The sequence below is a fragment of the Ovis aries genome, chromosome 17 (assembly GCF_016772045.2).
Source record: "Ovis aries strain OAR_USU_Benz2616 breed Rambouillet chromosome 17, ARS-UI_Ramb_v3.0, whole genome shotgun sequence".
In the NCBI taxonomy this organism is placed as follows: domain Eukaryota; kingdom Metazoa; phylum Chordata; class Mammalia; order Artiodactyla; family Bovidae; genus Ovis; species Ovis aries.
In genome coordinates, this window is record NC_056070.1 from 48,893,151 (window position 1) to 48,919,493 (window position 26,343).

General features: G+C 44.9%; 1 protein-coding gene across 1 annotated transcript in view; it reads right to left on the reverse strand.

The window, feature by feature from the left end:
* TMEM132C (transmembrane protein 132C) overlaps nt 1-25,820 on the reverse strand; it is a 447,599-nt gene extending 421,779 nt beyond the window's left edge. The window contains exon 1 of the mRNA XM_042234506.2: nt 25,539-25,820. Within this exon, the coding sequence (XP_042090440.1) occupies nt 25,539-25,623 (85 nt within the window). The 5' untranslated portion in view covers nt 25,624-25,820. The remainder of the gene's footprint in view (nt 1-25,538) is intronic.
* Between the last annotated feature and the right edge of the window lie 523 nt (nt 25,821-26,343).

Below are 26,343 nucleotides of genomic sequence, written 5' to 3' on the forward strand. Positions count from 1 at the left end.
CATTGTGACTTTTCTTCATTATCACTAAAAGCTTTTGTTTTTAAAATCTTAAGCTGGTGAACAAACGAGCACTTCTGCAGGAACAGTAACCTAGATCGCAGAATTAAAGTTAACTGGACAAGTCGGAAAGCAGGGTATACACTGGGGAGAGAGGCACGCTAATGCCAGAGAGGTGCTGGGGGCCTCGATGAAAAAGGAGACTCGTGATGCTGATGGAGAAAAATTCAGGAGAGACTGCGTGCTAGATTTACACAACTCCTTACTGTTTACATGCAAGGACCTGCCCTGAAGTCTTGATCCTTGGCTTTGGAACTTTTTTCTTAAGATCTTTTGTAAGAAGTATATTTTACAATGCAAGCCAAAACACACACACACACACCCCACACACCCAGAATATGCAGACCTACCATGTGTAATGTACTCTGAGAGCATCTATTCGCTTCCATGTATTGTATTAAAGTTGATTTCGCTGCCTTTCTAGGCATTCGGTTACTGTGCATGCGTCCTCAGTCATGTCCAAGTCTTTGGGATCCCATGGACTGTAGCCCACCAGGCTCCTCTCTGTCCATGGGATTCTCCAGGCAAGAATACTGGAGTGGGTTGCCACTTCCCCCCTTCAGGGGATGTTCCTGACCCAATGGTTGAATCCAAGTCTCCAGTGTCTCCAGCACTGGCAGGTGAATTATTTAGCACTGAACCAAAGGAAAGCCCTAATTAACAGGTTTGTATAAGAAGTCTGCTGGGAATGAAGAATGTAGCCTGCCCCAGGAGTAAACAAAGGATGTTGACAGAGCACCCTGGGGGAGATTCAGGACAGAGAACAGCAGCTTATTGGCCTGGGATAACTGAGATGCATATCAAAGAAAGGATTTCAATGAGCCCAGGCTCTTGTATCCTCCCACTGGTAATAGAGGGCAGCCCACCAGGCTCCCCTGTCCCTGCGATCCTCCAGGCAAGAACACTGGAGTGGGTTGCCATTTCCTTCTCCAATGCATGAAAGCGAAAAGTGAAAGTGAAGTCGCTCATTTGTGTCCGACTTAGCGACCTCATGGACTGCAGCCTACCAGGATCCTCCATCCATGGGATTTTCCAAGCAAGAGTACTGGAGTAGGTTGCCATTGCCTTCTCTGGTATCTTCCAATACAAAGCACTAAATTCATTAACTTGAGATGTCTGTTTTTCTTTAACTAATAGTAATCTTTCCACTTTCTGACTTTTTGTTTTTTGTTGGGAAAACTACACATCCCGGCTCCTCTCTTACCTCCTTGGCGCAGTCCTTCAGAGCTCTCTGAGTTTGTATGCTGGGGTTGAGTCTTCAGCAAGTCCACCCAATAAAACACAATTCTTAAGTTTTAGGTTGTGTATATTTTTTTTAGTCGACACTATTATGTACCCAGCCCTGCTCCAGGCACCGAGGATTAAGCGTAGATGAAAACAACAAAACCCGTGGCTCTTGGGCAGCTTACATTCTAGCAGAGCCAGCAAAAAACAAAATAACTCTACTTCGCACATCTGCTCCGTGTGGGAACTGGCAGGATGACCGACCTCCCTTTCACGGACACAAACTCAGACTGGGAGTGGGGAAGGGCTGGAACCTGAAGAAGACAGGCCATGTCCAAGGGCCTCACCTAAGGAAATATATTTCCTTACACTCTTTTTGGTTAGGCTTCTTTCAGTTGCAAGAAGCAGAAAGCGAACTTGAACCTGAGTGAGGAAGAAAAAAAAGGTGATTTTGTCAGGATCCAGTTGGAAAAACAGAAACTGCTGGAGTTATTTTGACACTAGGATTGGACCACAAAGACTTCATGATACAGGGATGCAAAAGCTCAGAAGTCAAAGACAGATGGCGAGGCAGCCAGCTATCAGCCGCCCCAGGAGCCATCGCCAGCCCCAGCGACGGAGGGTTAGTGCAGGGAGTGGTGTCCCTGAGACCAGGGCCAGGCCCAATGCACCAAACAGGACATGAGGGTGGGGCTACCTCGTGGCCACCAGAGTCACTGAGAAGACCCAGCCTGGAGCCACAGGCAGTGAGAGAAGCAAAGCAAGAGAAGGAAAGGAATTCTTCGGCTTCACACCTTCAATCTTTCTAGGGCCCTTTTCATTGCCTCCTAATGGACGTAGGTGTTTAGGGAACCTGGGAGGTCCAGTTCCCAGGGATGCAGAAGTGAGCTGGGAGAAACAGGGATGGGCCTGAGGGTAGACCAGTACAGGGGCTTGGTGGAAGCATCCCCAGGGTCATCACCCAGGTGCAGGAATCAAGTCTTGAAGAAAACAGGAAATAACCCAGGGACTCAAACCCCATCAAGACACTTCATTGTCTCTCGTCTGTTCAGTTTCAGTTCCTCCTACTCAAGGAAGAGCTCCATTCACTCAGTTGAGATGGCTGCTCCTAGCCTCATCTTCAGCATTGGCGGGAAGGAACATCAGGCAATGAAAGGAGACGTCTTGGGGACTCCCCTGGTGGTCCAGTGGCTAATATTCTGTGCTCCCAATGCAAGGGGCTTGGGCTCGATCCCTGGTCAGAGAAGTGGATTCCACATGCCTCAACAAAGATCAAAGATTCTTCATGTTGCAACTAAGACCTGGTGCAGCCAAAGAGATACATTTTAAAAAATAATTCATCAATGGAAGAGGAGTCTTAAAGAACGGTATATCCCTCTGAGAGAAGGAGTGGAGAAAAACCTCTGGGTTTTCAGACTTATTTGAAAAGAGCATATATGTTTATAGTTGAGAAACGCAGTCTTCGATACTGCATATATGGATGAGAACCACGTCTGGAACAATTCAACACCCAACTGAGGAGCCTCCAAACTGATCACAGTTATTTTGGGAGAACCTCCTGATATTATGGTAACTCATCACTTATGATTCCATGTTCTGCAATCAAGCATTCCACTGTGTGTCTATGGTGACAAAGAAGACTTCCCTTTTTTTGCTTTCAAACTCACTCTCTTGGAATATTAGGAAATCATTCTTCCACCTGGTCCTGAAGCCCTGGTTCCAAGTTACACAATGGTGGATGCAATCAGAAAATTCAGATCATGGCGGAAAAAAGCAACAGTTATCAAAGCTGCCTATTGCCAGCTGCTGCTGCTGCCCTGTAGGCCAGCATCTGCCAAGGTTTGGAGTCTGAGATAAATTGGGGTAAAGGCAGAAGGACTTTTAAACATATTAGCAGTTACGTATTTTACTCTTTGGGGGAAAAACAATTAGCACGTAAAACAGTGACTTTCGTGGAAAGTACCGCTTAGGGCAAAGCTCAGATTAAAAGATGTGATATAGAGAAAGACCGTCATTAAGTAAATGGAAGCATGGATGATGCTAACGATGACAAGAATTGTTGAGACTCATAGAATATAAACTGCAAATGAGAAAATACTGATTTAACAGTTATGAGCAATTTCCTGTCTTTGAAGATGGGGATTTAAATACACCTCTTGGGCATACCTCCTTTCTTTCCAAAAAATACTCCAAAATGAGTCTGTGTTTGTGTATGTGTGTGATGTTGCATGTGTGTATATGTGTTGCATGCTTTCAGCGGTACCCCTCCACACCAAGGACCCTAAGTTCCTCGAGAAAACTGTGACGTCACCTTTAACCCAGTGAAGATGTCCAATGTTTTCTGTAGTTAGGCAAATGGATGTAGTAACAGGACGATGACTCATAGAGACGGGAACTTTATTTTTTTCCCTAAATATGGGTTTAGATTCCCTGGTGTCTGAAAACTAACATATACGTCCTGAGGGTGTGAGCAACCGAAGTGTGTAAGCACTTTCTCCAGGAGCAGCGGGAACACCAGGCAAGGCGGCTTATGCCTGGGCAGCAAAGGCAGTGGGGAGAAGCAGGGAGCTGAACATTTTTCCCCTTCAACTGTCACTGAACAGAAGTCTGTGACGAGGGGCTTGTATACCAGGTGACACCTGGGTACAGTCGTGTGTGTCAGGCTTCTCAGACTGGAGCAGAGCTGGACCCAGCAGCATATCACAACAACTGCTCCCAGCAGGAACACAGGGTCTCCCGTGGTCCCCTCAACTTTCTGAACATCCTCATAAATTCACAACCTGGGGGCTTCCCTGGTGGTTCCGTGGTGAAGAGTCCGCCTGCCAATGCAGGAGACGTGGGTTCAATCCCTGGTCCGGGAGGATCCCACATGCCTGGAGAAACTGAGCCCATGCACCACAGCTACGGAGCCTGCGTTCTAGAGCATGGGGGCCACAACTGCTGAAGCCCAGGCACCCTAAAGCTTGCGCTCCACAACAAGAGAGGCCATCACAGTGAGAAGCTCGCACACGGCAACTCCAGCAAAGCCTCACCTCCAGCAAAGCCCAGGCAGCAATGAAGACCAAGCACAGTCAAAAATTAATTAATTAATTAAGATTACATTTTTAAAAGGAAAGTCACTCAGTTGTGCCTGACTCTCTGCGACTTCATGGACTATACAGTCCATGGAATTCTCCAGGCCAGAATACTGGAGTGGGTAGCTGTTCTCTTCTCCAGGGGATCTTCCCAACCCAGGGATCAAACCCAGGTCTCCCACATTGCTGGTAGATTCTTTACCAGCTGAGCCACCAGGGAAGCCCAAGAATACTGGAGTGGGAGCCTATCCTTTCTCCAGTGGATCTCCCCAATCCAGGAATCAAACCAGGATCTCCTGCAATGCAGGTGGATTCTTTACTAGCCGAACTACCAAAACTAGTTTTTAAAAACAAACAAACAAAAAACTCACAACCCGAACTCTGCTGTGCCAGGAAAGCGGAGTGTAGGATCCTTTCCCCGCAGCTGGAGGGAGTGTGGGACCCAAGCCACAGAGCCAGCTGTGCCTCCGAATGTCTGTCTCTAAGAGACTCCCAGCAACAGAATTCTGTAAGGAGGTGGGAGCAGAAGAAACAAAGCAGCCTTGAGGTCAGACCACCCCAGAAATAGCTGGATTGGAGTGGGGAGAAGGGATTTCCTATGAGTAGGCTTCTGGGGTCTTCTGCCATATTATTGTCGTTACTATTCAGTCGCTAAGTTGTATCCGACTCTTTCGCGATCTCATGGACTGTAGCCTGCCAGGCTCCTCTGACCATGGGATTTCCCAGTCAGGAATAGTGGAGTGGGCTGCCGTTTCGTTCTTCAGGGGATCTTCCCAACCCAGAGATCAAACTCGTCTCTCCTGCACAGGCAGGCAGACTGTTCACCACAGAGCCCCCTTGGAAGACCTCTGCTGCGCCAACCAGGACATTAAAGGAGAGAATGGGTCCTTCAGGAGTTGCGGGTGACGTCTGACTCATACCAAGATGACACCAAATATATAATCATCCAAACTCAGAACCCAGTGTCCAGAGGGCCAGATCTATTCAAACGGAATACAGCTATGACTTCAAAATCAATACGGATCAAATGGAGAGATATTCTACGAAAAAAAACTGGCCTGCACTCTTCAGGATGATGGAGGACAAACAAAGGCTGAGGAACTGTTTGTGATTTAAAAACACAGAAAGAAGTTGACAGTGCAGGTAGAATCCTGGATTGCATTCTGACCCATGAAAAACTTAGCTCTCTTTTTGCTATAAATGATATGATGGGACGATAAGCAACATCTGAATAAAGTATGTAGAGGTAATAGTACTGTAAAGACAGTTCTATTCTTGATTTTGATCACTGTAAAGCAGTAAATGAAAGCCCTTGCTTCAAGGAAATATACAAGAAAAGGAGTCATGTGCAAGCAATCATGAATATAATTAGTTTAGAAAAAATATATACACTTATATACATTTAAAATATATACAGAGAGGGGGCTTTCCTGGCAGTTGAGTGGTTAAAACTCTGTGCTTCCACTGCAGGGGGTATAGGTTTGATCCGTGGTCAGGGAACTAAGATCCTTCATGCCACACAGCATGGTCAAAAAAATGAAAATAAATAAACAAAATAAAGTTATTTAGAGAGAGATAAACAGAAAAAGAATGCTAAAGCAAATGTGGTAAAATGTTAATTTAGGAAAATTTAGGTGAAAGGTATATGGGATTCTTTGTAAGATTTTGCAACTTTTCTTAAAGTCTGAAATTATTTCCAAGTAAAAAAAAATTAAAAATAATATTACAGTGCAGGAAGTCCTTTATACACAGTGGGCATTGTTTAAACTCATGTTTCCCAATGAGGGCTGTTTTCCCCCAGGAGACATTTGGCAATGTCTGGAAACACTGCTAGTTGTCACTACACGGGTAGTTGGGTGACACTGGCATCTAGTACTACACAGGATATCTCCCCAACAAAGAATTATCTGGCCCAAAATGTCAGTAGGGTTGAGAAACCCTGATTGAAGTATTTAAAGAAAAAGCAGCAAAATTCTTCCCAGACATCAGTTCAGCCACGGGAGTATTAGGAAACCATCCTCATTCGATAAAGCCAGCACTCCCCTTCAAGCTTCCTCTCTCTCTGTCTCTCATCCAACATCTTTACTCATCCCTCCCATCTCTGCCAAGTGCACCTGGATCCTATTTCAAGGGACATTAATTTGGTCTGCCTAACACCCCTTCTCTCCCTTCTTCTGGTACCAACACATTGCTTCTTCTGAGAAGGGGTCTTCTCCTAATTTCAACCATGTGGACTGGAACTTCAGTATTCCAATGTAACTGATGTCGCTACACAAGACTGTATCCCAACGGGGCCAGTTCTAGTCCCTCACCCTTCCTACCAAAGTTCAGTGGTCAAAGGCAGGAATGGACAATTGGATAACCTGAGGCCATAGCGTAGACTGTTTAAATCAAAGCTCACTTAACATATTTTGAAATGTTGCCAAAACTGGAAACCTGGGCCCCTTCACAGTTTTCTAAAATCCTGATTTCTTGGTTTACTTGAATCATTAAGACTTTGGTGCTCACATATATAAGGATTGCACTCATCTCCTGGGGTCACTGTGAGGAGTAAATAAGTTTATACATGCATACACACATATATAAATAAGTATATTTGTCACACAAAAGCTCCTTTGAGAACACTGATCACTGATTAGGGAAAAAAGAGCAGTGTTTATTTGCATAAAAATGCCCTCTTTTAGGTACTGCAAAAGCAAAGATGTTTTAATTGAGTTTGTTTAGGATCCCCTATACCTGGTATCTTGGTAATCACTGATGCTTATCAGAGACAATAAAGGGGCATCACAAACTCCTTCTTTATCCTGTGGAAGAGTGTCTGAAACAAGGCAGCTGTCCAGTGTGATGTGGTCCATAGTCATCTTTGGTCAGAGATGGACACCTTGACACAGAGCGCTTGCGGCACACTCCTTTGGTTTAAAATGTACAGATATTTTCCAAGAAGATGATACAGTTGAATCCAAATAAGAATACAAACTGATTCTTCCACTTTCAGAATAACTCAGACCAACACCATCAGGAGTGCCCTGATGCAGGATATAGGGAGGGATGTAGGGGCCCGGAGCTGGGTGTCAGAGGCTGATTGGCTGGAAGAGCAGCCACCTGGGATGGGGAGCTTGGGTATCATAGCCTTAGTGGGGCCAGGGGGCAGTCAACACCAGGCGGTGAATCTGAGATGACTGAGGTGAAGACAGCAGGGGGATGAACCTGTATAGAGAGATGAGACAGGAGTTACAAAGAAAAAAATATGGACAAGCCTATATGAGCCTTGTATTGTTGTGCACTGAGATATCTGTGTGAACTCATGGTTTTTGAGACAGAGATGTTACTGCACCACTATTTTCTGATTAGAGAACCCAAGTAGCAATGAGCACATCTAGAGCCTAAACTTTGGTTTCTAAGCACCAATCTCTCACTAAAAGGAACTGAGCTGATTTTAGGACTGGGACAGTGAAACTACAAGATAAGCCTGGAAGTTCTTGTATTTAGAAAGAAAGAAAATGCTTAAAGAACACTGAGGATACAGGACACATCACAAGGACATAGAAGTCATTATAAAATGATTCCCACTGCCAAACTGAAGATACTCTAAGCATCAAAATAACCAGTAATAGTAATGAAATATAAGCCACAGAGTACAGATGAAATCTATGAATCCATTCTGTTAATAAATTCATCAATGAAATACTGAAATTCTAGTAAGAAACATTTACATTGTCCCTGAATCTCTTTTCATAGAATATTTATTAATTTTAAAGCAACTAAGGGTAGTTTCACTGTAGAGAAGCTCGGCAAGCAGCACCTTCACCAAGCAATCAAGTGAGCACCATTAATATTGTGACAGATTTAAATCATATTCTGCCTGATCCAATGCAAAATGGTGAGAGCAGAGCATCCCTTCTGGGGCACTCCTGCCAAAGGTACTTAATCAGGATCTAAGCATGGAAAGACATCAGACAAACCTAAATCGAGATACAAGCCACAAATAAGCAGCCTGCAATCTTCAAAACTCTTAAGGTCAAGAAATTCAGGAAAAGAATGAAGGAAAACAAAGTCCCATGACATGAAGGATATTACTGAGACAATAAAGGATGCTGAGTTAGGGTCTGAGGACAGAACAGTAGTCAGGCAGCAATGTTTATTCCTGATCTCCAAGATATACTTTGGTTCTAGAAGAGAGAGTCTTTGCAACTATTCAAAGGCGGTAAGCATGTATTTGGTCAGACACTCTGAGACAGCTCAGGGGATCAAAGCTCTAGGCACTTGTTCTTACAACTTGTCTAGAGGTTTAAGCTTGTTTACACATAGCAACAATAGGCATCCAACTCTTTTCCACTATATGTGTGAGTTTTATTTGCGTATGTGTCCATCAGGAGGAAATAGAATCTAGTGCAGATGGTTCAAGCGCCTTTAAGAAGGGACTACTTAAGGAGGAAATAAGAAAGTAATTTTGGCTCCTAAGATAAGACATGGGGGAACATAAGTATCATCTAAAGTGACAAGGGGGCACTATAGCAAACAGTATGGAGGTTCCTATAGAAAACTAAAAATAGAGTTGTTGTATGACCCAGCAATCCCACTCCTGGCCACAAACGCAGACAAAACTCTAATCTAAAAAGACCCATGCACCCCTGTGCTCACAGCAGCACTCTTCACAATAGGCAAGACATGCAAAACACCCAAATGTCCATCAACAAATGGATGGATAAAGAAGATGTGGTACCCATACGCAATGGAATATTACACAGCCATCGGAAAGAATGAAATCATGCCATTTAAAGCAACGTGGGCAGACCCAGAGATGGTCGTATTAAGTGAAGCAGGTCAGCAAGAGAAAGCCAAATACCATATGATTATCACTTACACGTGGAATTCAAAATAAGACTCAAATGAACTTCTGCAAAACAGAGACAGACTCACAGCCAGAGCGAACAGGCTTGTGGTTGCCAAGGGCGAAGGGGGATGGGAAGGGATGGATTGGAAGGCTGGGATTAGCACTATTATACATCCAATATGTAAACAGCAAGATCCTACTGTGGACCACAGGGAATTACATTCAAAACCCTATGATAAAGTATAATAGAAAAGAATGTGAAAAAGAATGTATACACACATACATACATATTATTGAATCACTCTGCTGTATACGAGAAATTAACACAACATTGTAAATGACCTATACTTCAATAAAATAAATATAAATCAAAATAAAGAGGCAGGAGGAGAAGGAAGTGTTCCTGACCCCAGTGAGAGCAGGAGCCTTGGACAGAGGACTCCAGAGAGGAGTCAGGGTCACGGAGGACAGAGGCACAGGGAGCAGATAGGGAAGAAATATTCCAGCCTCTCTTCCTACTCTCTGACCTCCTACAAGCACCCCCACTGGGCAACTCCAGATGGCAAGCAGCAGGCACAGGATGTGTTCCCTGCAGAGGTCAGCCTCCCAGGGTACAGAGTAGGATGGGGAGTGTGGCTGGAATGTAGGCAAATAGAAAAGAAAAGTCAGATACTCAATAGCCCAGGGACTTCCCTGCGCATCCAATGGTTAAGACTCCACGCTGCCAAGGCCAGTGAGCAAGGATTTGATCCCTGGTCAGGGAACTATATCCCACAAGCTTTGCCGGCCAAAAGATTTTTTTTAAATATATACAACAGCCCACTGGAATTTTTTACAATAACTCCATGAGATGTGTTTTCCTGGCCCTACTGCATAGATCCAGAACCTGAGTTTCCATGGGATTAAATAATGCCCATTTCTACACTAGGGTTTCCTTAGTGGTTCAGATGGTAAAGGAATCTGCCTGCAGTACAGGGGACCTGGGTCGATCCCTGGGTTGGGAAGATTCCCTGGAGGAGGGTATAGCAACCCACTCCAGTATGCTTGCCTGGAGAATCCCCATGAACAGAGGAGCCTGGGGGGTTATAGTCCATGGGGTCACAAAGTGTTGGACACAACTGAGCGACTAAGCACACACATGCACACACACACACACACACACGTATACACAATAGAGCAGAAATTTGATTCAGGCTGGTGTGAACCCCAAGCCTTGCCTTCAATTAGGAGTTCTCAAGTGAGGCTGAGGTGCTAACATACTGAACTACGCTCTGTCTGGGTCCTGCCTTTGTCTCTCCACGCAGTACTCAGGTCCATCTCTTGCATCTTTTTGCCTCTGATATGGAAGAGACGGCGGGGTTGACAGACAAACGATAAATGATGCTTGCTTATCGCTGGTTCAGGCGAGTATGACACAAACTCAGTTAGGAAAATACATCTTCGGCTCTGCCTCCTGTTCATACACACGAAACTCAGATAGATTTCTGAGCAGGAAAGACAATTTGTTTGCATGACTTTTCTCTGTCTTCCCTACCCATGTAGCTTACACTCTGGAATTTGGAGACGTAGGAATATTTATTGGGTTTTTGAATGGCCCCAATCACACACCCTTTTTCTGATAACAGCACCCCAATTTTCCTCTGCACCCCACTGACAGTCCTCGCAAACTCCTCCCACAGCCCCCAGACAGGATCATTAGAGCACATTGTCTTTTACAGACCAAGTTGACTGGTTCAGAAGTGCTCATGAACCAAACATCGCCAAGCAGACAGAGTATGACCTTTCCTGGGTTCATCGGATATTGCGTAAAGGATAGTCGACCTTGACTCTGCAAGGGTGGGAGCTTAGGACAGCCAAGACCCACGACATGGAACCTAAAAACGAAGTCAACACCGTAACAGGCAACGCTAAGAACCAAAGGGAAAAAAAGATTCTGCTGTCATAACTGAGCACCTGGATCAAGCCATAATGATACTAATTTTGGTATAATTCCATCAACCCCACAAGATATCTTGTACCCGTTTGCAGCCACTTTCCACTCTTGTAGTAATTTACTCAGTTGTTAAGAGAAAGTCCTAATCAAGGATGCTTTCCACTGTTTACAGTGAAATTCTGGTCTCTGTTTTAAGTTGATTTGTTTCATGTGTACATTTCTGAGAAACTATTATCTGCAAAGCAAGGGCCCCTCCTTTCTCTCCCCTGAAAGGAAGAGGCAGAGAATACAGAGAAGGATGGGCATTTAGAAATAAACTCAGTGACTTGAAAACATTGCACCTGGCCAGCTCCTTTGAGCATCACACTATTATGAACATTCTTACCTCCAAGCTAAGGGACAACCTCCTGGAGTGACTGATGCAGAGAAAGGACCGTGGTGGATTTGATTCTCAGTTGGCGACCCTTGATAAAATGGTGGCTATCTAGAGGTTTTCAGCTCATCAAACGTACCTACCCATTTTTCTGTGCAACCAAGACCGAAAGAGATGAGTTCAGGTAACAGTCAGATAGTATGAGAAGCCAAAGAGAGAATTAAGTCATGTATTCATTTGTTCATTCACCAAGTAGTAAGGGCCTCATATGTGCCAGGCACTGAGGTTAATGAGCAAAACAGATACATACAGAAGTGAACAAAATAGAAGAGAAATTCTGTTTTCATGGGGCTTAGATTCTAGAGGGGAAGAAGACGGCTAAACAAATAAGTGAGGGACTTCCCTATTGGCCCAGTGGTTAAGAATCTGCCTTCCACTGCAGGGGACATGGGTTCAAGTCTAGGTTTGGGAACTAAGATCCCACATGCCTTGGGAGCAACCAGAGAGCCTACAAGATAAAACCAGTGAGCCTGCATGCTCTAGAGCCTGTGTTCCACAACAAGAGAAGTCAATACGATGAGAAGCCCACGCGCAACTAGAAGCCTTTGCAACAAGAAAAGTCCACAGGCTGCAACTAGAGAAAGCCAAGCCCATATATGCCACAACAAAGACCCAGCGCAGCCAAAAGAAGAAAACAAAACCCAGCAGGTGAAATTTATGGGTTATCAGGTGGTGATAAGTGAAAAAACAAAAGCACAATAGAAAAGGGGAACAGAAAGTCCCACAGTGAAGAAGAGCAGATGGCACAGACAAAGGAAATGGTTCCAGGGGATATCTAGATGCTACCCAACAGCAGGCATGTGCAAAGGCCCTGAGGTGGGAGCCTAGTGATGGTGAGAACCAGCAAGGCAGCCCATGGGACTGGAACAAAGTGCCTATGTGAGGGCATTGGGGTTGAGATGAGGTCAGAAGGATGCTGGGGGTCATGTAGTTCATGTAGCGCCTTGTAGATCATGGAATGCACTGTGGCTTTAGCTCTAAATATGATGGGAGTTTCTAGAGGGTTTTGAGAAGGACAACATGATCTCACTGATAGTCAGGAAGAGTCTGAATGGAGGATGTTCCTAAGCAAGACACAGTTGGTGTATGTTGAGGATGGAGGACACTGTGGGCTTCCCCCTGGGTTATCAAAGTAAGGACTGTCTCTACAGGAGTCACAGTAATTGGATAAGAAACTGAGTAACATGTGTATTTGGTAACACATGTGTTTGGAGGAAGAGAATAAAATTCCCCAGATTGGAAACTCCACAGTGGTCCAGTGGATAGGATTCCACGTTTTCACTGCCAAGGGCCTAGATTTAATTCCCGGTTGGGGAACTAAGATCCTGCAAGCCATGCCACACAGCACCACCCCCTCAGATCTGGGACTCTTGTTCACAAAGATACTTGTGCTCTTAAGTTTGTAGAACTCTCATGTTCTTATGTACTCTTAGGTTTACCATAGCCAAGACATGGAAGCAACTTAAATGCCTAACCACAGAGAAATGGATAAAGATGTGGTGTGTACACACACACACACACACACACACACACACACACACACACACACATAATGGAATATTACTCAGACATAAAAAGGAATGAAATAATGCCATTTGCAGCAATATAGATGGGCTTGGAGATTACCATACTCGGCGAAGTAAGTCAGACAGAGAAAGACAAATATCATATAATATCACTCGTATGTGGAATCTAAATTTTAACAGTGATACAAACAAACATTTACACAACAGAAACAGACCTACAGACATAGAAAACAAACTTATAGTTACTGAAGGGTAAGTACTGGGGGCGTGGGGAGGGATAAATCAGGAGCTTGGGATAAAAATGCATACATTCTTATAAGATATCCGTAAGACAGATAACCAACAAGAACCTACTGTGTAGCACAAGGAACTCTATTCAGCATTCTGTGATAATGTAAAATGAGAAAAGAATCTAAAAATGAATGAATGTAAGTGAATCATTGCTGTACACCTGAAATTAACACGAGACTGTAACTCAGCAACACCACAATAAAAGAGAAAGGACTCCTGGATCACTGAGGAGGAGTCAGAAGATGACGTTGACAGGCTTCCTGCTTCTGTAAGCAAAGGAGTGGACCTCAGGACTCATAGGAAACCTCCCAGTCAAGCCACTGCTGGCAGACACCTCCAGTCACCAACACTTGAGGGAGGTGTCCAAGAGCTAGTCCATAGCTGGGGAGATGACTGGCCCATAGCAGGGACAATCAGCACGACAGATGACAGTGCCGAGTTTGAAAGCAGAGAAGAAAAGTCTGCTTTGTGAGTCTGTCTCTGTTTTATAAACTAGCTCATCTCTGTCATTTTTTAAGATATGATAGCATATGGTATTTGTCTTTCCCTGCCTGACTTACTTCACTCAGTATGCTGATCTCCAGGTCCATCCATGTTGCTGCAATTGGCACGATTTCATCCTTTTCTGTGGTTGAGTCATATTCCTCTCCATATATGCACCACGTCTTCTTGATCCATTCCTCTGTCGATGGACACTTAGGTTGCTTCCAAGTGTTGGTTATTGTAAACAGCGCTGCTATGGAGGAATGTTTGATGGGGGAAAGAATGAATGAAAGGAAGAGAGGCAAAGCAGACAGAAAACAGAGAAGATTCCCCAGAACAAAAGGTGTGTTTGGAGTTGGATTTCCTTGACTTAGAAGATCACACAGTGGAAATGATCGGGAATCAAATAATGCCATTTGCAGCAATGGCAAAAGAAGCAGCAAGCTGACCTTGCCATGGGCTGCCCCAGTGGCTTTAACTATACCTCTGAGAAGCAGACATACAGTCGGCCTTTGGTTTCCTTTAGTTCTTTGGTTGGCTGGATAGGGTCCTGCTTGCCTAACATCCATTCCGTTTCATCTGACACAGCCTGATTTGTCTTCGGACACTTCAGCACTCTCTTTCCTAGTATTTTGGATGCAGTTGACCTGAGGCTCCTGCACTGGTGTGTTCCAGACCTGATGAATCAGAGATTCCATCCCCTCCCATCACAGTGGCTGGGTAAGGGTTGGGCCAGGGACTCCAGTGAGCACCAAGAGATTCGCACCATCAACCTTTTCTACAATCATTTAGAAAGCCACTTAATTCTCACTGGGGTGTACTGTGTGGACAGAATGTAAACTTTGAGCTGCTGGTGACAATGATGACCACTCAGAAATGAAGCCAACACAGAAAACAGAGGAGACAGACGGAAAGAAACAGAGCCTAGTGACATTAACAGATCTCTGGATGCAACCATGCCTGAAGCCTCTCTGAGTTTTTTTAAGTAACTTAACCTAAGACATTTTTAAACAACCCCCATTTTATTTATGTATTTTTATTTTTTGGCTTTGGTACCATTTGTATAAGCTGGGTTTTTTTTTTTTTTTCAGCATATGCAACTAAAGGCGTCATGACAAATGAACTGAATCATTTGACACTGAGATCATTTTTGCTGGGCAGGTGCAGAAACCTTGTCTCAGGGCCTCAAACACAACCTCACTGTTTCCACTGAAAACAAAACCATGTTTCCAGTGCCACCTCCTGTTTAAGGTGTGAGTTTTTAATTTTTAAATTTCAGCTTAAAATCATCACTAAGCTGGAATTCCATGATAAGAACAAAGCCAGCCTTCTGTTCCATGGGGATCCTGGGGGTGGGGTGCTTGTCTTAAAGTTCCTCTGTTTATTTTGAGAATAAGAGAATCCCTTATTGCCTCAAAGGACCGCTCATCTACCCCCACGTGCCAAAGTGGGCAGTGTTATATCCCTATTTCTACAGCATCGGAGTCCACAGAGACAGTGAGGAAATGCGGTGGAAAGCCAACATTATAATTAAGGGGCCAGAGGGACCGATTGAGCAAGAAAGATGAAAAGAGTCAACTGCAGAATTGAGGGGGGGAAAATGAACTTCAGGGAGGCATGGAAGCCGCCCTGGATGTTTCCGATGGCTTTGAGACCCCAGAGGGAGAAGGGTTGTTTAAGACAGTATCAAGAGTATTATGAAACTAAGCCAAATGGAATTAGGTGTAAGCTGTATTTAAGCATGAAGTACATCAAGGGATGTCTCAGAATATAAACCACTGGCTCTCTGTTTAGGTTGATTATAAATGGACACCACGGTACACTCCAGGAGCTTTTCCTATTCCCTGATGTCATCAAATCCACTGTTCTTCTAATGCTTTTTATTTTTTACATTAGTCTCCATCATTTAAGAAACATTTATGTGTAATTTCTATTAGATTTTTGGGATGATTCTTCTTCTCCATGGCTTTGATAACTATACATATAATAATGGCTATGATTATTTTTTTAAGATTTTTATTGGTGTGGACCATTTTAAAAGTCTTTATTGAATTTGTTACAATATCGCTTCTGTTTTATGTTTTGGCTTTTTGGCCCTGCAGCACGTGGGATCTCAGTTCCCTGACCAGGGACAGAAGCAACAACCCCTGCACTGGAAGGCTAAGTCTTAATGGCTGGACCACCAGGGAAGTCCCTGGCTATGATTTATTGACCTTTTACTCATGTGACTATTACCATGTGTAATGGGCTGAATGGTGGCCTCCAAAAGACTGGTCCCCTTAGAACCTATGGATGTGGTCTTATTGGGAAACAGAGTCTTTTCAGATTTAATTGAGTTAAAGATCTTGGGATGAGGTCATTCTGGATAAGAGTGGGCCTTAAATCAATGACCAGCATCCTTACAAGGCTCAAAGGGAAAAGATGTGCAGAGAAGGCTATGGGAAGCTGGAGGCAGAGATGGGAGGGCTGCAGTCACAGCCAAGGAAGCCAGAAGCCATCAGAAGCTGAAAGAGGCAAAAGAGGAACCCCCCAGCCCCCTGGAATCTATGGAGGGAGCACAGCCTTGTTTGGATTTGAGTTTGGACTTCTGGCTCCAAAACTGGGAGAAAGTAAGTTTCTGTTATGTTAAACTATCTGGAAATGAAGGCACTGTGTTAAGTGGCTCATGCCCATTTTTTTCAATAATACAGTCTCACAGTCCTACAAAATAAGCTCAGAAGAGCTGTCCTTCCTCTAATTTTTGCCGCACACACATCCAGCATCCTGCCTCCTTTTGTAACAGTTCTTCAACCTTTCTCTGGGAGAAATGCCTTTCTCCCTTGAGTACAATATGGTGGAACTGTCTGTCAGATCATCTTAATCTCTTCTAGACCAGGGCTGGGGCTATTCTCACTCCTGGCTATACCTGAGAATCACCTGAAAAGCTTTTAAAAAATGAAAATGATTAACACTGCTTCTTTGCCCACCTCTACTCCACTGCAACAAAGATCTTGGTTCAATCCATTAGGTGTAGAGTCTGGAGGTTTTTTAGCAACTTTTAAAGCTTCCAGGATGATTCTACAGTTCAGCCAAGGATAAAGGATTCTTCCTCCCTGGAATCTGGGGCTTCCCAGGTGGTGCAGTGGTAAAGAATCCACCTGCTAATGCAGGAGATGCAAAAGATGAGGGTTCAGCCCCTTGGTCAGGAAGACTCGCCTGGAAAAGGAGATGGCAACCCACTCCAGTATTCTCGCCAGGATAATCTCATGGACGGCAGGCTACAGTCCATACAGTCACAGGGTGGGACACAACTGAGCAACTATGCATGCATGCCCCACTGGAACCTAAAAATAACATGAGCATGGAGATAGAAACACATAAAGTAATTAGAGTCCCTGTATCCCAGTTGTACCCTGAAGCCAGACATCAATGACAAGTACCAGAACCCTTGAACTGGCAACTTCAGACTTTTAGAAACCTGGTCCCTTAGTGTAGCTTAAGGGTCCTAAGATCCCGATCCCTTAGCTGATTTGTTTCTGCTGCTAACGCCAGAGGCTTCTGACCAGTTCAATCAGGAACTGGCAGAACAGATGCTCAAAACCAAGCTAACGCTTCCATGATACTGGGCATCCTTAATCAATTCATAAACGATAGCTCCCCATGTCGCCAACAACATGAAGGGTGTGAAGGGAGAAAGAAAAAATATTTTATGGAAGGCGATTAAGAGGTATAAACTTCCACCTATAAAAAAATAAGTCAGGGGAATGTAATATACAATATAAGGAATATAGTCAATACTACTGCAATAACGGTGATAAATGATCAGACTTTTCATGGTGATTAACTCATAATGTATATAAATGTTCAATCACTATGTTGTATACCTGAAAATAATACTATATGTCAACTATACTTCAATAGCAAAAAAAATTATATAGGGATGACATGGTCTTCTACATCAAGTCCTTGAGGGTTCCAGACATTTCCAACTGTGAATATGCCACTAAGAGCATTATTAAATAGAAAAAAGAAATGTACCCACTGCAGAAAACAAGGAGTCACTCTCGGAGACAGCTATAACTATTCTCTTGGAAATTTTGCTAACTCAGACTTTGGCTGGGTTGTATTTTACCTTTGTCCTCTCCTTAAAGGCAGTGATTTCTAAATCCCTAAGGCATAGAAACACTTTCGTTCAGCTCAGCACACAGGTAGGACAGAGAATTAAGTCCTAAAGAGAAAACAGTTTCAAAGATATTAGAAGTACCCACTCAGAAACAAAGGCAAGCCAATTAAACATAATTGGTATCCTTCTTCAAAGTATACACAAATAACCTCTAAGTGAAAAATTCCCTTAGCCATTGCCCAGGGTATAAGTGAATGTACCTGAAAAGGATCATACCTACTAAGTCACTTCCCAGGTGGTGCTAGTGATAAAGAAGCTGCCTGCCAATACAGGAGACGCAAGAGACATGTGTTCAATCCCTCGGTCAGGAAGATCCCCTGGAGAAGGGCATGGCAATCCACTCCATGCCCTGGAGAAGCCCATGGAGAGAGGAGCCTGGTGGGGTACAGCCCATGGGGTCGCAGGGTCGAACACAACCGATGTGACTTAGTGTGTGCTAAGTCACTTCAGGTGTGTCAATTCTTGGCAACCCTATGGACTGTAGCTTGTCCATGGGATTCTCCAGGCAAAAATACTGGAGAGTGTTGTCATGCCCTTCTCCAGGGGATCTTCCCAACCCAGAGATCGAACCAACATCTCTTATGTCTCCTGCATTGAAAGGTGAATTCTTTACCACAAGAGCTACCTCGGAAGCCCTGGAAAGGATTATTATATGTAGAGGAAAAATGCTGGGGATATATTGTTTTAAGGTTCTTACATAGCATATAAAGCGGTTTGATATAATTTGAATGTAGGCTTTGATTAATTAAAGATATCTTGTAGGGCAATGGCTAAATTTTAAAGAGGCATAAATAATGAGCCAATAATGAACCAATACGGAGATAAAATGGAATCATAAAGAATATACTCAGAATGAAAACAGGCAGGAAAAGGAGGAGAGAACAGATGGTGCCTAGAGCAAAAAAGCAAGATGACAGATTTTAATATAAATATATCAATAATCTCATTAAATATAAGTGGTCTAAATACAATTATTAAAAGACAGAGATTATCAGACTGGATAAACAGGCAAACCCTAACTATATACTGTCTATAAACAATCCACATAAAATAATACAGATTGTTTTTTAAAAAAACAAGAAAAGATACTCCAATGAAAACTCTAATCAAAAGTAAGCTGAGGTAGCTGTATTAATATCACATGAAACAGACTTCAGAATAAGGAATGTTTCCAAGAATAAAGAGAGATATTACATAATAAGAAAGCAGTCAGTTCACCAAGAATTCATTATAATTCTAAGTGTGTATGTACCTAAAAGAGTGTTTCAAACACATAAAGAAAAAGCTGACAGGACTGAAATGAAAACTAGACAAACTCACACACTTCAACACTTTGAGATGGAGACTTCAACACTTTTCTCCATAACTGACGGAACAGAAAGATGAAAAATAAGCAGGGATATAAAATACCCAAACATCACTAGAGGCATCTGGAGTGTCCTTACAAATCTTAGGTAAAGATGTTTAGATATGACACCAAAAGTGTAATTACTAAGAGCAAAAAAGTAACAAACCAAACTTCGTTTAAAAATCCTTTGCTCTCCCAGAGATCCATACTGGGAGAAATCATATAAACACACATCTGAAAAGAAACTTGTATCCATACTATATAAAGTACCCTCAAAGATCAATAACATGAAAATAACAACCAATAAAAAAAATGGGCAAAAGATTTGAAAAAGACATGCGCCAAATAAGATATAAGAAATGGTAAGAAACAAGAAAGAATATTCAACATCATAAGTCACAGGATAAAAGTTAAAACTTGAAAGATATACTACTACACACCTATTAGAACTGCTACACAAAATCAAACTAGACAAACGGGATCACATTAAGTGGTCCCCAAGATACAGAACAACTGGCGCTCTTGTTGGTGGGAATGCATATTGCTTCCATGTTTGAAAAGTTTGCAATTTCTGATAAAATTATGTGAACAGTTATCATACCACCTAGCAATTCCAGTCCTAGGTATTTACCTAAAAGAAATGAAAATATATTTATATATGAACCTGTTTGTGAATATTTATAGTGACATTTTCCATGGAGAAGGAAATGGCAAACCTCTCCAGTATTCTTGCCCCATAGACAGAGGAGCCTGGTAGGTTACAGTCCATGGGGCTGCAAAAGAGTTGCACGTGACTTAGCAACCAAACAACGTAGTGACGTTTTTCATAATACCCCCTAAATGAAAGTAACCCAAATGTCCTTCAACTAGGAAATGAATAAACAATGGCTCTGTATCCACTCACAGGATTACGGAGTATTAAAAAGGAATAGACTACTTGTGATTATAGCCATTTAACAAAGGTGAGGTGATATTGCGGTTTTGATTTGACGATTAAGGGAACCCTTGTACACTACTGCTGGGAATGTAAATTGGTGTAGCTGTTGTGGAAAACAGTATGGAGGGTCCTCAAAAACCTGAAAATAGAACTACCATAAAATCCAGATATTCCATTCATGGGCATACATCTGAAGAAAACAAAAATACTTATTCAAAAAGATAACATACTCTCATGATCAAAGCAGCATTTTTTACAATAGCCAAGATATGAAAGCAACTTGTGTCCATCAACAGATTTACGGATAAAGAAAATGCACTGTATATATACAATGGAATACTATTCAGTCATAAAAAGAACAAAATTTTTCCATTTGTAATAACTTGGCTGGACCTGAAGGGTATTATGCTTAGTGAAATAAATCAGAGAAAGATAAATACTATATATTATCACTTACATGCATAATCTAAAAAATACAAGTGAATAGAACAAAAAAAAGAGATTCACAAATACAGAAAACAAATTAGTGATTACTAGTGGGTAAAGCGAAATGTAGAGGGTCAAGATAAGGATAGGGGATTAAGAGGTACAAACTATTATGTATAAGAATATAAAAGCTACAAGGATATATTATGAAGCACAGAGAATAGAGCCAATAGTTTATAATAACTATGAATGGAGAATAACTTAAAATCTTGAATCACTGTTATATGCTTGAAACTTATACTGTAAATCAAACATACCTCACTTTTAAAATAAAAAGAAGAAAAAGGAATAGACTACTGACATATAGGTAAATATTACATGCATTGTGGTAAGTGAAATAAGATTCAAAAGTTGCATACTGCACTATCCCATGTTTATGGAACTATGAAGAAGGCAAATTATAAGGATGGAGAGGCTTCCCTGGCGGCTCAGATGGTAAAGAATTGCGTGCAATGCAGGAAACCCATGTTCCATCCCTGGGTTGGGGAGATACCCTGAAGAAGGGAAGGGCAATCCACTCTAGCATTCTCGCCAGGAGAACTCCATGGACAGAAGTGCCTGGTGAGCTGGTCCATGGGGTTGCAAAGAGTTAGACACGACTGAGCGACTGACACACACATACGCATAAGGATGGAGAACAAAGTCATGGTTGCCAGGGGTTGCAGATAGAGGAAGGGAAGTGGCAACACCGGGGCCCCTGGGATTTGGGCGAAGTGATGGAAATGTTCTTTCTATACTTCAATTGTATTGGTGTTTATGTGACCATGTGCCTTCATCAAAATTAAAACTCTATCCTCAAAAGGGTGAATTTTACTGTATGCAAATTACATTAATAAACCTGACTTTTAAACAAAGCAGATTGCTGTAAAAATATTCTATCCATCAGACTTTCCATTTATTCCATTAATTCAGTAATACTCCCTTTCACTCCAATTAATATACCAAAGATTCATTTTTATTAACCTCGCTTCTCATGACTATGGATGTATGAAATATCTAATACATCCAAAGGCTTTGGTTTTAACCCCTGCTCATGAAAGTGCTAACTGCTAATATAATTGAGAGTTCTGGGTTCTTCTCTGCCTGATTCTAGCCACCCTTATGATGAAGCTAAGGATGAATAATAAGTGAGATGAAGGAAGAAGGGTCAGAGGAGCAAATTCAAGTGGCCAAGGGGAAGGGGCAGGCAGGTAAGGAGGGAAGAGAAGCCCTCAATCAACACCTTATCCAGGGGGCAGGGTGACACCTCCGCATAGCTTTGGTGCCAAGGTCAGCAGAGTACCCACACCCTTATTAGGAAAGGAAACTGGAAATTCCGACTTTTATATGTGAAGTCTCTCAGTTTGGGGGAGACTGTTCACTTTTTTATAAACACCGTGGACAGAACACTGTTTGCCTGCAGGTCATGAAGTTTGCAAGCGTGAGTTCAGAGCTGTGGGTATGGAGCAGAGAACTAGGACAGACCCAGGAGCCTGGCAGTTTCACATAGTGGCTTCCCAGAAGCTGAAATCACTTCTAAGAAGATTCCATGCATTGGGGAATTTTAATTTGGGGAGGAAGGGGTGTGTGCTTAGGGCAAAAAATGTCTGTGTACTCTAAGTGTAGGAAGGACCAGGTATGAGGATCTTTCCCTGTGTTAAGTGTGCACCGAGGGAGCCAAGAAGGACCTCTACCCGCTAACAACCTCTTCCTACTCATGACAACTGCCCCAAGCTGCAAATTCCAAATCAGCAATTGAAGATCCCCAAAGCTCTGCCAATCCGAAGGTTGGCCGCCTGGCTTTTAATTCCTCTGGGGACCAAGACTGCTCTAAAGTGCAGTGAGGCTACTGGGGGACTTCTTGTTGTGAATACTGACATCTTTCGTGCAAAATGAGCTATGGGTCCAATTATGGACACAATTCCACAGCCAGCTCGGGTGTCTCAAAGAATATCTATGGATGACCCTGGGTTTCTGTCTCCCTACAAACCTATCTTCTGAATCATGAAGTACACCTGGCCCCAGATTTCAGGAAAGTGATTTCCGGCCTGTGTGACCTTCCCAGAGGCCCCCTGTCTGACTGACAACCATCACCTCTCACAGCATTACTTCACCTCTGACAGTATCTCAGCCCACCCCACCGCCCCCACCCTTCCCCCTTCTTTACACGGGGCCAATTCCTCAACCAGCAACTCAAGGACACTTCGCTTCGTCTACCTCAGCCCAAGTCTTAAATCTTAGGAAGACTCCCTTTTTTCAGTGCCCTGGTCTATTTATGGAACCTCCCAAGAACAATGATTCTGTTCCAAACCCTGAGGAATTGCAGAGTCTTAAATCCACAGTTGAACATCAGCTTACAATTGGTATTAAAAATTGATCAGTGGTTTCAAGGGTTCCAGAAATCAGCACTTAAATCCTTGAGCCAGAAGAGTCAGCGATGATTTTTTTCTAAGACAGTACAAATTTAAACAAGGGTCAGAAAGCTTCCCTTTCTATGAGAAATCTACAGGGCAAACATTTTCTTTGCAGATCTATCTAAGGGAGTGAATATACTACTACTTTTCGCCACCAGAAACAAAATGAAAACAATTTGCAGACCCATAAGCCCCCAAATCACGTGGTGAAAACTGTCAAGCAAAAGTGGGAAGAGAAAAACTAAGTCAAAGTTGCCCAAGGTTAGGGGGAAGGGTGGCTTTCGGGGGGAGGAATGGTACAGCTCCCCTTAACCTCCAACCCCCCTCCCCACCCCTTGCCCTCTAAATACATCTTCAAAACAAAATTCCCAATTCCACTTTCCAATAAAATTACTGTCCCTAGCCTCTTCCCCACGGACATTTCTAACCGCCACTCCTCTAAATCAAAAGTAAAATCCTCTAGATGGCCGGGAGGGAGAAAAAGGAATGTGAGCTTTAATTAAGAAAAGTCCACAACTTACTTTGAAAAGCACATTCAGCAGTCACAGTTCTAAGCTGACCCTGATTAAATCTCCTGGCAGAGGGAGAGAAGCTGATGGGGACTTTCACCGTTGGCTCAGTTTAAAATGACACCACCTTTCTTAACGAAGTGCTTTCTACCCATTAGATCGCTTTATCACCACAATATCTCTGGGAAGTATTTTAGGAAGGAATTTTTTTTTTTTTTTGAATGGCCACTTTACATTTAGGAAAACCGAGTCCTAGAAATGATAGAACTCAGAGCTCATGACAGAATTAAGTCACCAGATTTTACTCCTCTGGAATAAAACAGAAAAATGTTCCCCATCCCTTCACACGCGCGCGCGTGCCCATGCGCGCACACGGGCGCGCGCGCGAACGGGAACACACACACACACACACACACACACACTCTCTCTCTCTCTCTCTCTCTCTCCTGTTTACCTGGAGCTCTTGGGGAAAAGGGACACTGTTTAAAACAGCAATTTTGTCCGGTTGGTGTGTCTGCGAACCTGCAGCCTTAAGGAAAGTAGATTTTTCTGGAATCCCAGCCGGTGCGCAAGGACTTTAGAGAAGCAAACGCTACTTTGTAACATCAATTGGCAACTTGTCTCTCCGAATGTATTTCCAGCCCAGCCTGAGGCCGGAGAGAGCCCGTGATTCTCATCAGGTTGGACTCGGTTTGCCGGCTCAGGGCCCCGGGCCGCGGCGGGAGCCGCGACGCAGAGCGAAGGACAGCGGCACTTGTGCGCATCTCGGTTTCACCCGATGGCCCCAAGACCCTTGCCCAGGCGCCGCCGGCGGTAAAGTGGCTCCCAGCACCCTTTTCCCACGCGCTCACCCGCACCGGGTTCTGGGCCGGGTCGCGGTGGACGCAGCGGCGCTTCCCAGAGGAGCGGGGCTTCCTCCGCGCGAGTTCGCGGCCCCTAGAGCCGGTGCCGGACAGGGAAGGCGCGCGGCGCCGGCGGCTCCCGGGCTCCAAGACCACGCTCCCGGCCCCTCGCGCCGCCGGCCCGGGTCCCACACGCACGTAATCATAACCGGAATAATAATACCAACCTTTCCTGAGCTCTTTGGGCGCCAGTCGTTCCCTCCCTGAATTCCCTTAAACCCAAGGCAGAGGGGTCAGTTCCGTTGCAAAGGTGAGGAGACTGAGGTAAAAGGCCACCCCCAGGACCCACTGCTAGGAAGCCCAGATCTGATTCCGAGATGCAGTTCCCCCACCCGCGCGATCACCTCTGCGCGCTCCTAGACCACACAGGACCTCTACGGGGTACCCCGAGGGGATCCCGGGTTTCTTCCGAGCCGAGGTCCCCGGAGGCTGCGTGGTGAGCGGGCATTCCTGCGTGGACTAACGCCGGCCCTCGAGACCCCACGGTGGGGGAAAGGGGCCGGTGTGCCCTCGTAGGTCACCAGCCCCAGTCCAACTGAGCTGGGGAGGGGGATACTAGAATGGGGCAAAGGAGGTGCAAAGAGCCGGGCTGCCCGCTCCCAGACGCCCAACTCCGCGTAGCTTAATACAGGGGTTGCGTTAAGTCCTCATGGAACTCGGTGATGATGAGCAGTGTCCCTCAGCCACGCCCCTTCTTCACCCCCGGGAAGCACTCCGAACCCAGAGATACTGGATCAGCCGAACTCGCTCCAATTCCACTTGTGCGGCGCCCAACTGGGGTCGCCCATCTATTGGAGGGGCCGTTTCGGGCCCGGGAACCAGCGCCCTCACCCAGGTCCCCAAAACAACCCCACTCATCGGCTCCCCTCCTGCCCAGGCTCCCGGGGACCGCGGGGAACTTCCCGAGCGCCGGGGCGACCGACACGCCGCGTCCCCGGCCTCTTACCTCTGCCCAGCAGCGCGCCCAACACCAGGCTCAGCGCCCCACACAGTGGCGCCACCGGCCCGGGGGCCGCGCCCTCGGAGCGCATCCTGCGTCCCGGCAGCTCAGGCCGCCCGCCGCCCGCCCGGGGCGCAGCGCCCGCTCGCGGCCCCCGCCGGCTGTCCCATGCCCCGGGGCCACCCCCGGCAGCGAGTCGGCCGGCCGGGCTGCAGAGCCGGCGGTAGCGCCCCGCCGCTGCCGAGTGCAAGCCGCGGCGGCTCCGGATCCCGCGGCGGCTAGCTCTCTGGCCGGGACAACTTTTCTCCAGCCTCCAAGGCGGCCGCGGGCCAGCCCCGCCCCCCGGGCCGCCCACTCGACCCCGCCCACCCCTGGGCCCCGCCCCTGCCCGGAGGCTGGCGAAAGACGCCAGGGAGAAAGTGCACGCGTCTAGGAGCGGGCGCGCAGAAGAGGAGGTGAGGCGCGGAGGCTCAAGGGTTGCGCCCGTGGGGTCTCCCTGCCTCCCCGCAGCCTCCCGCCTTCAGGGCCTGTGGCTCGAGTCCCGGAGAGTTCTGCGCAGGTACCCGCGACTCAAGATGGAGCCGAGCCCTTCCCCTCGCCCGCCTCTTCGCACCTCAACTTCAGGGCGGACCCTGATTCTTTGCCTTGAGACCGGGGGCATCTGGAATTAAGTCCCCCACAGCTGATGCGCAGAGATCTCCCAGAGAGATTCTTCAGTGGGAAAAAGCAACGTGCAGAACAGATTCAAGAACACGGTTTATACACAGGAGTGTGCACGTATGTGTATATTTGTCTGGAGGGTTAAGCAAAA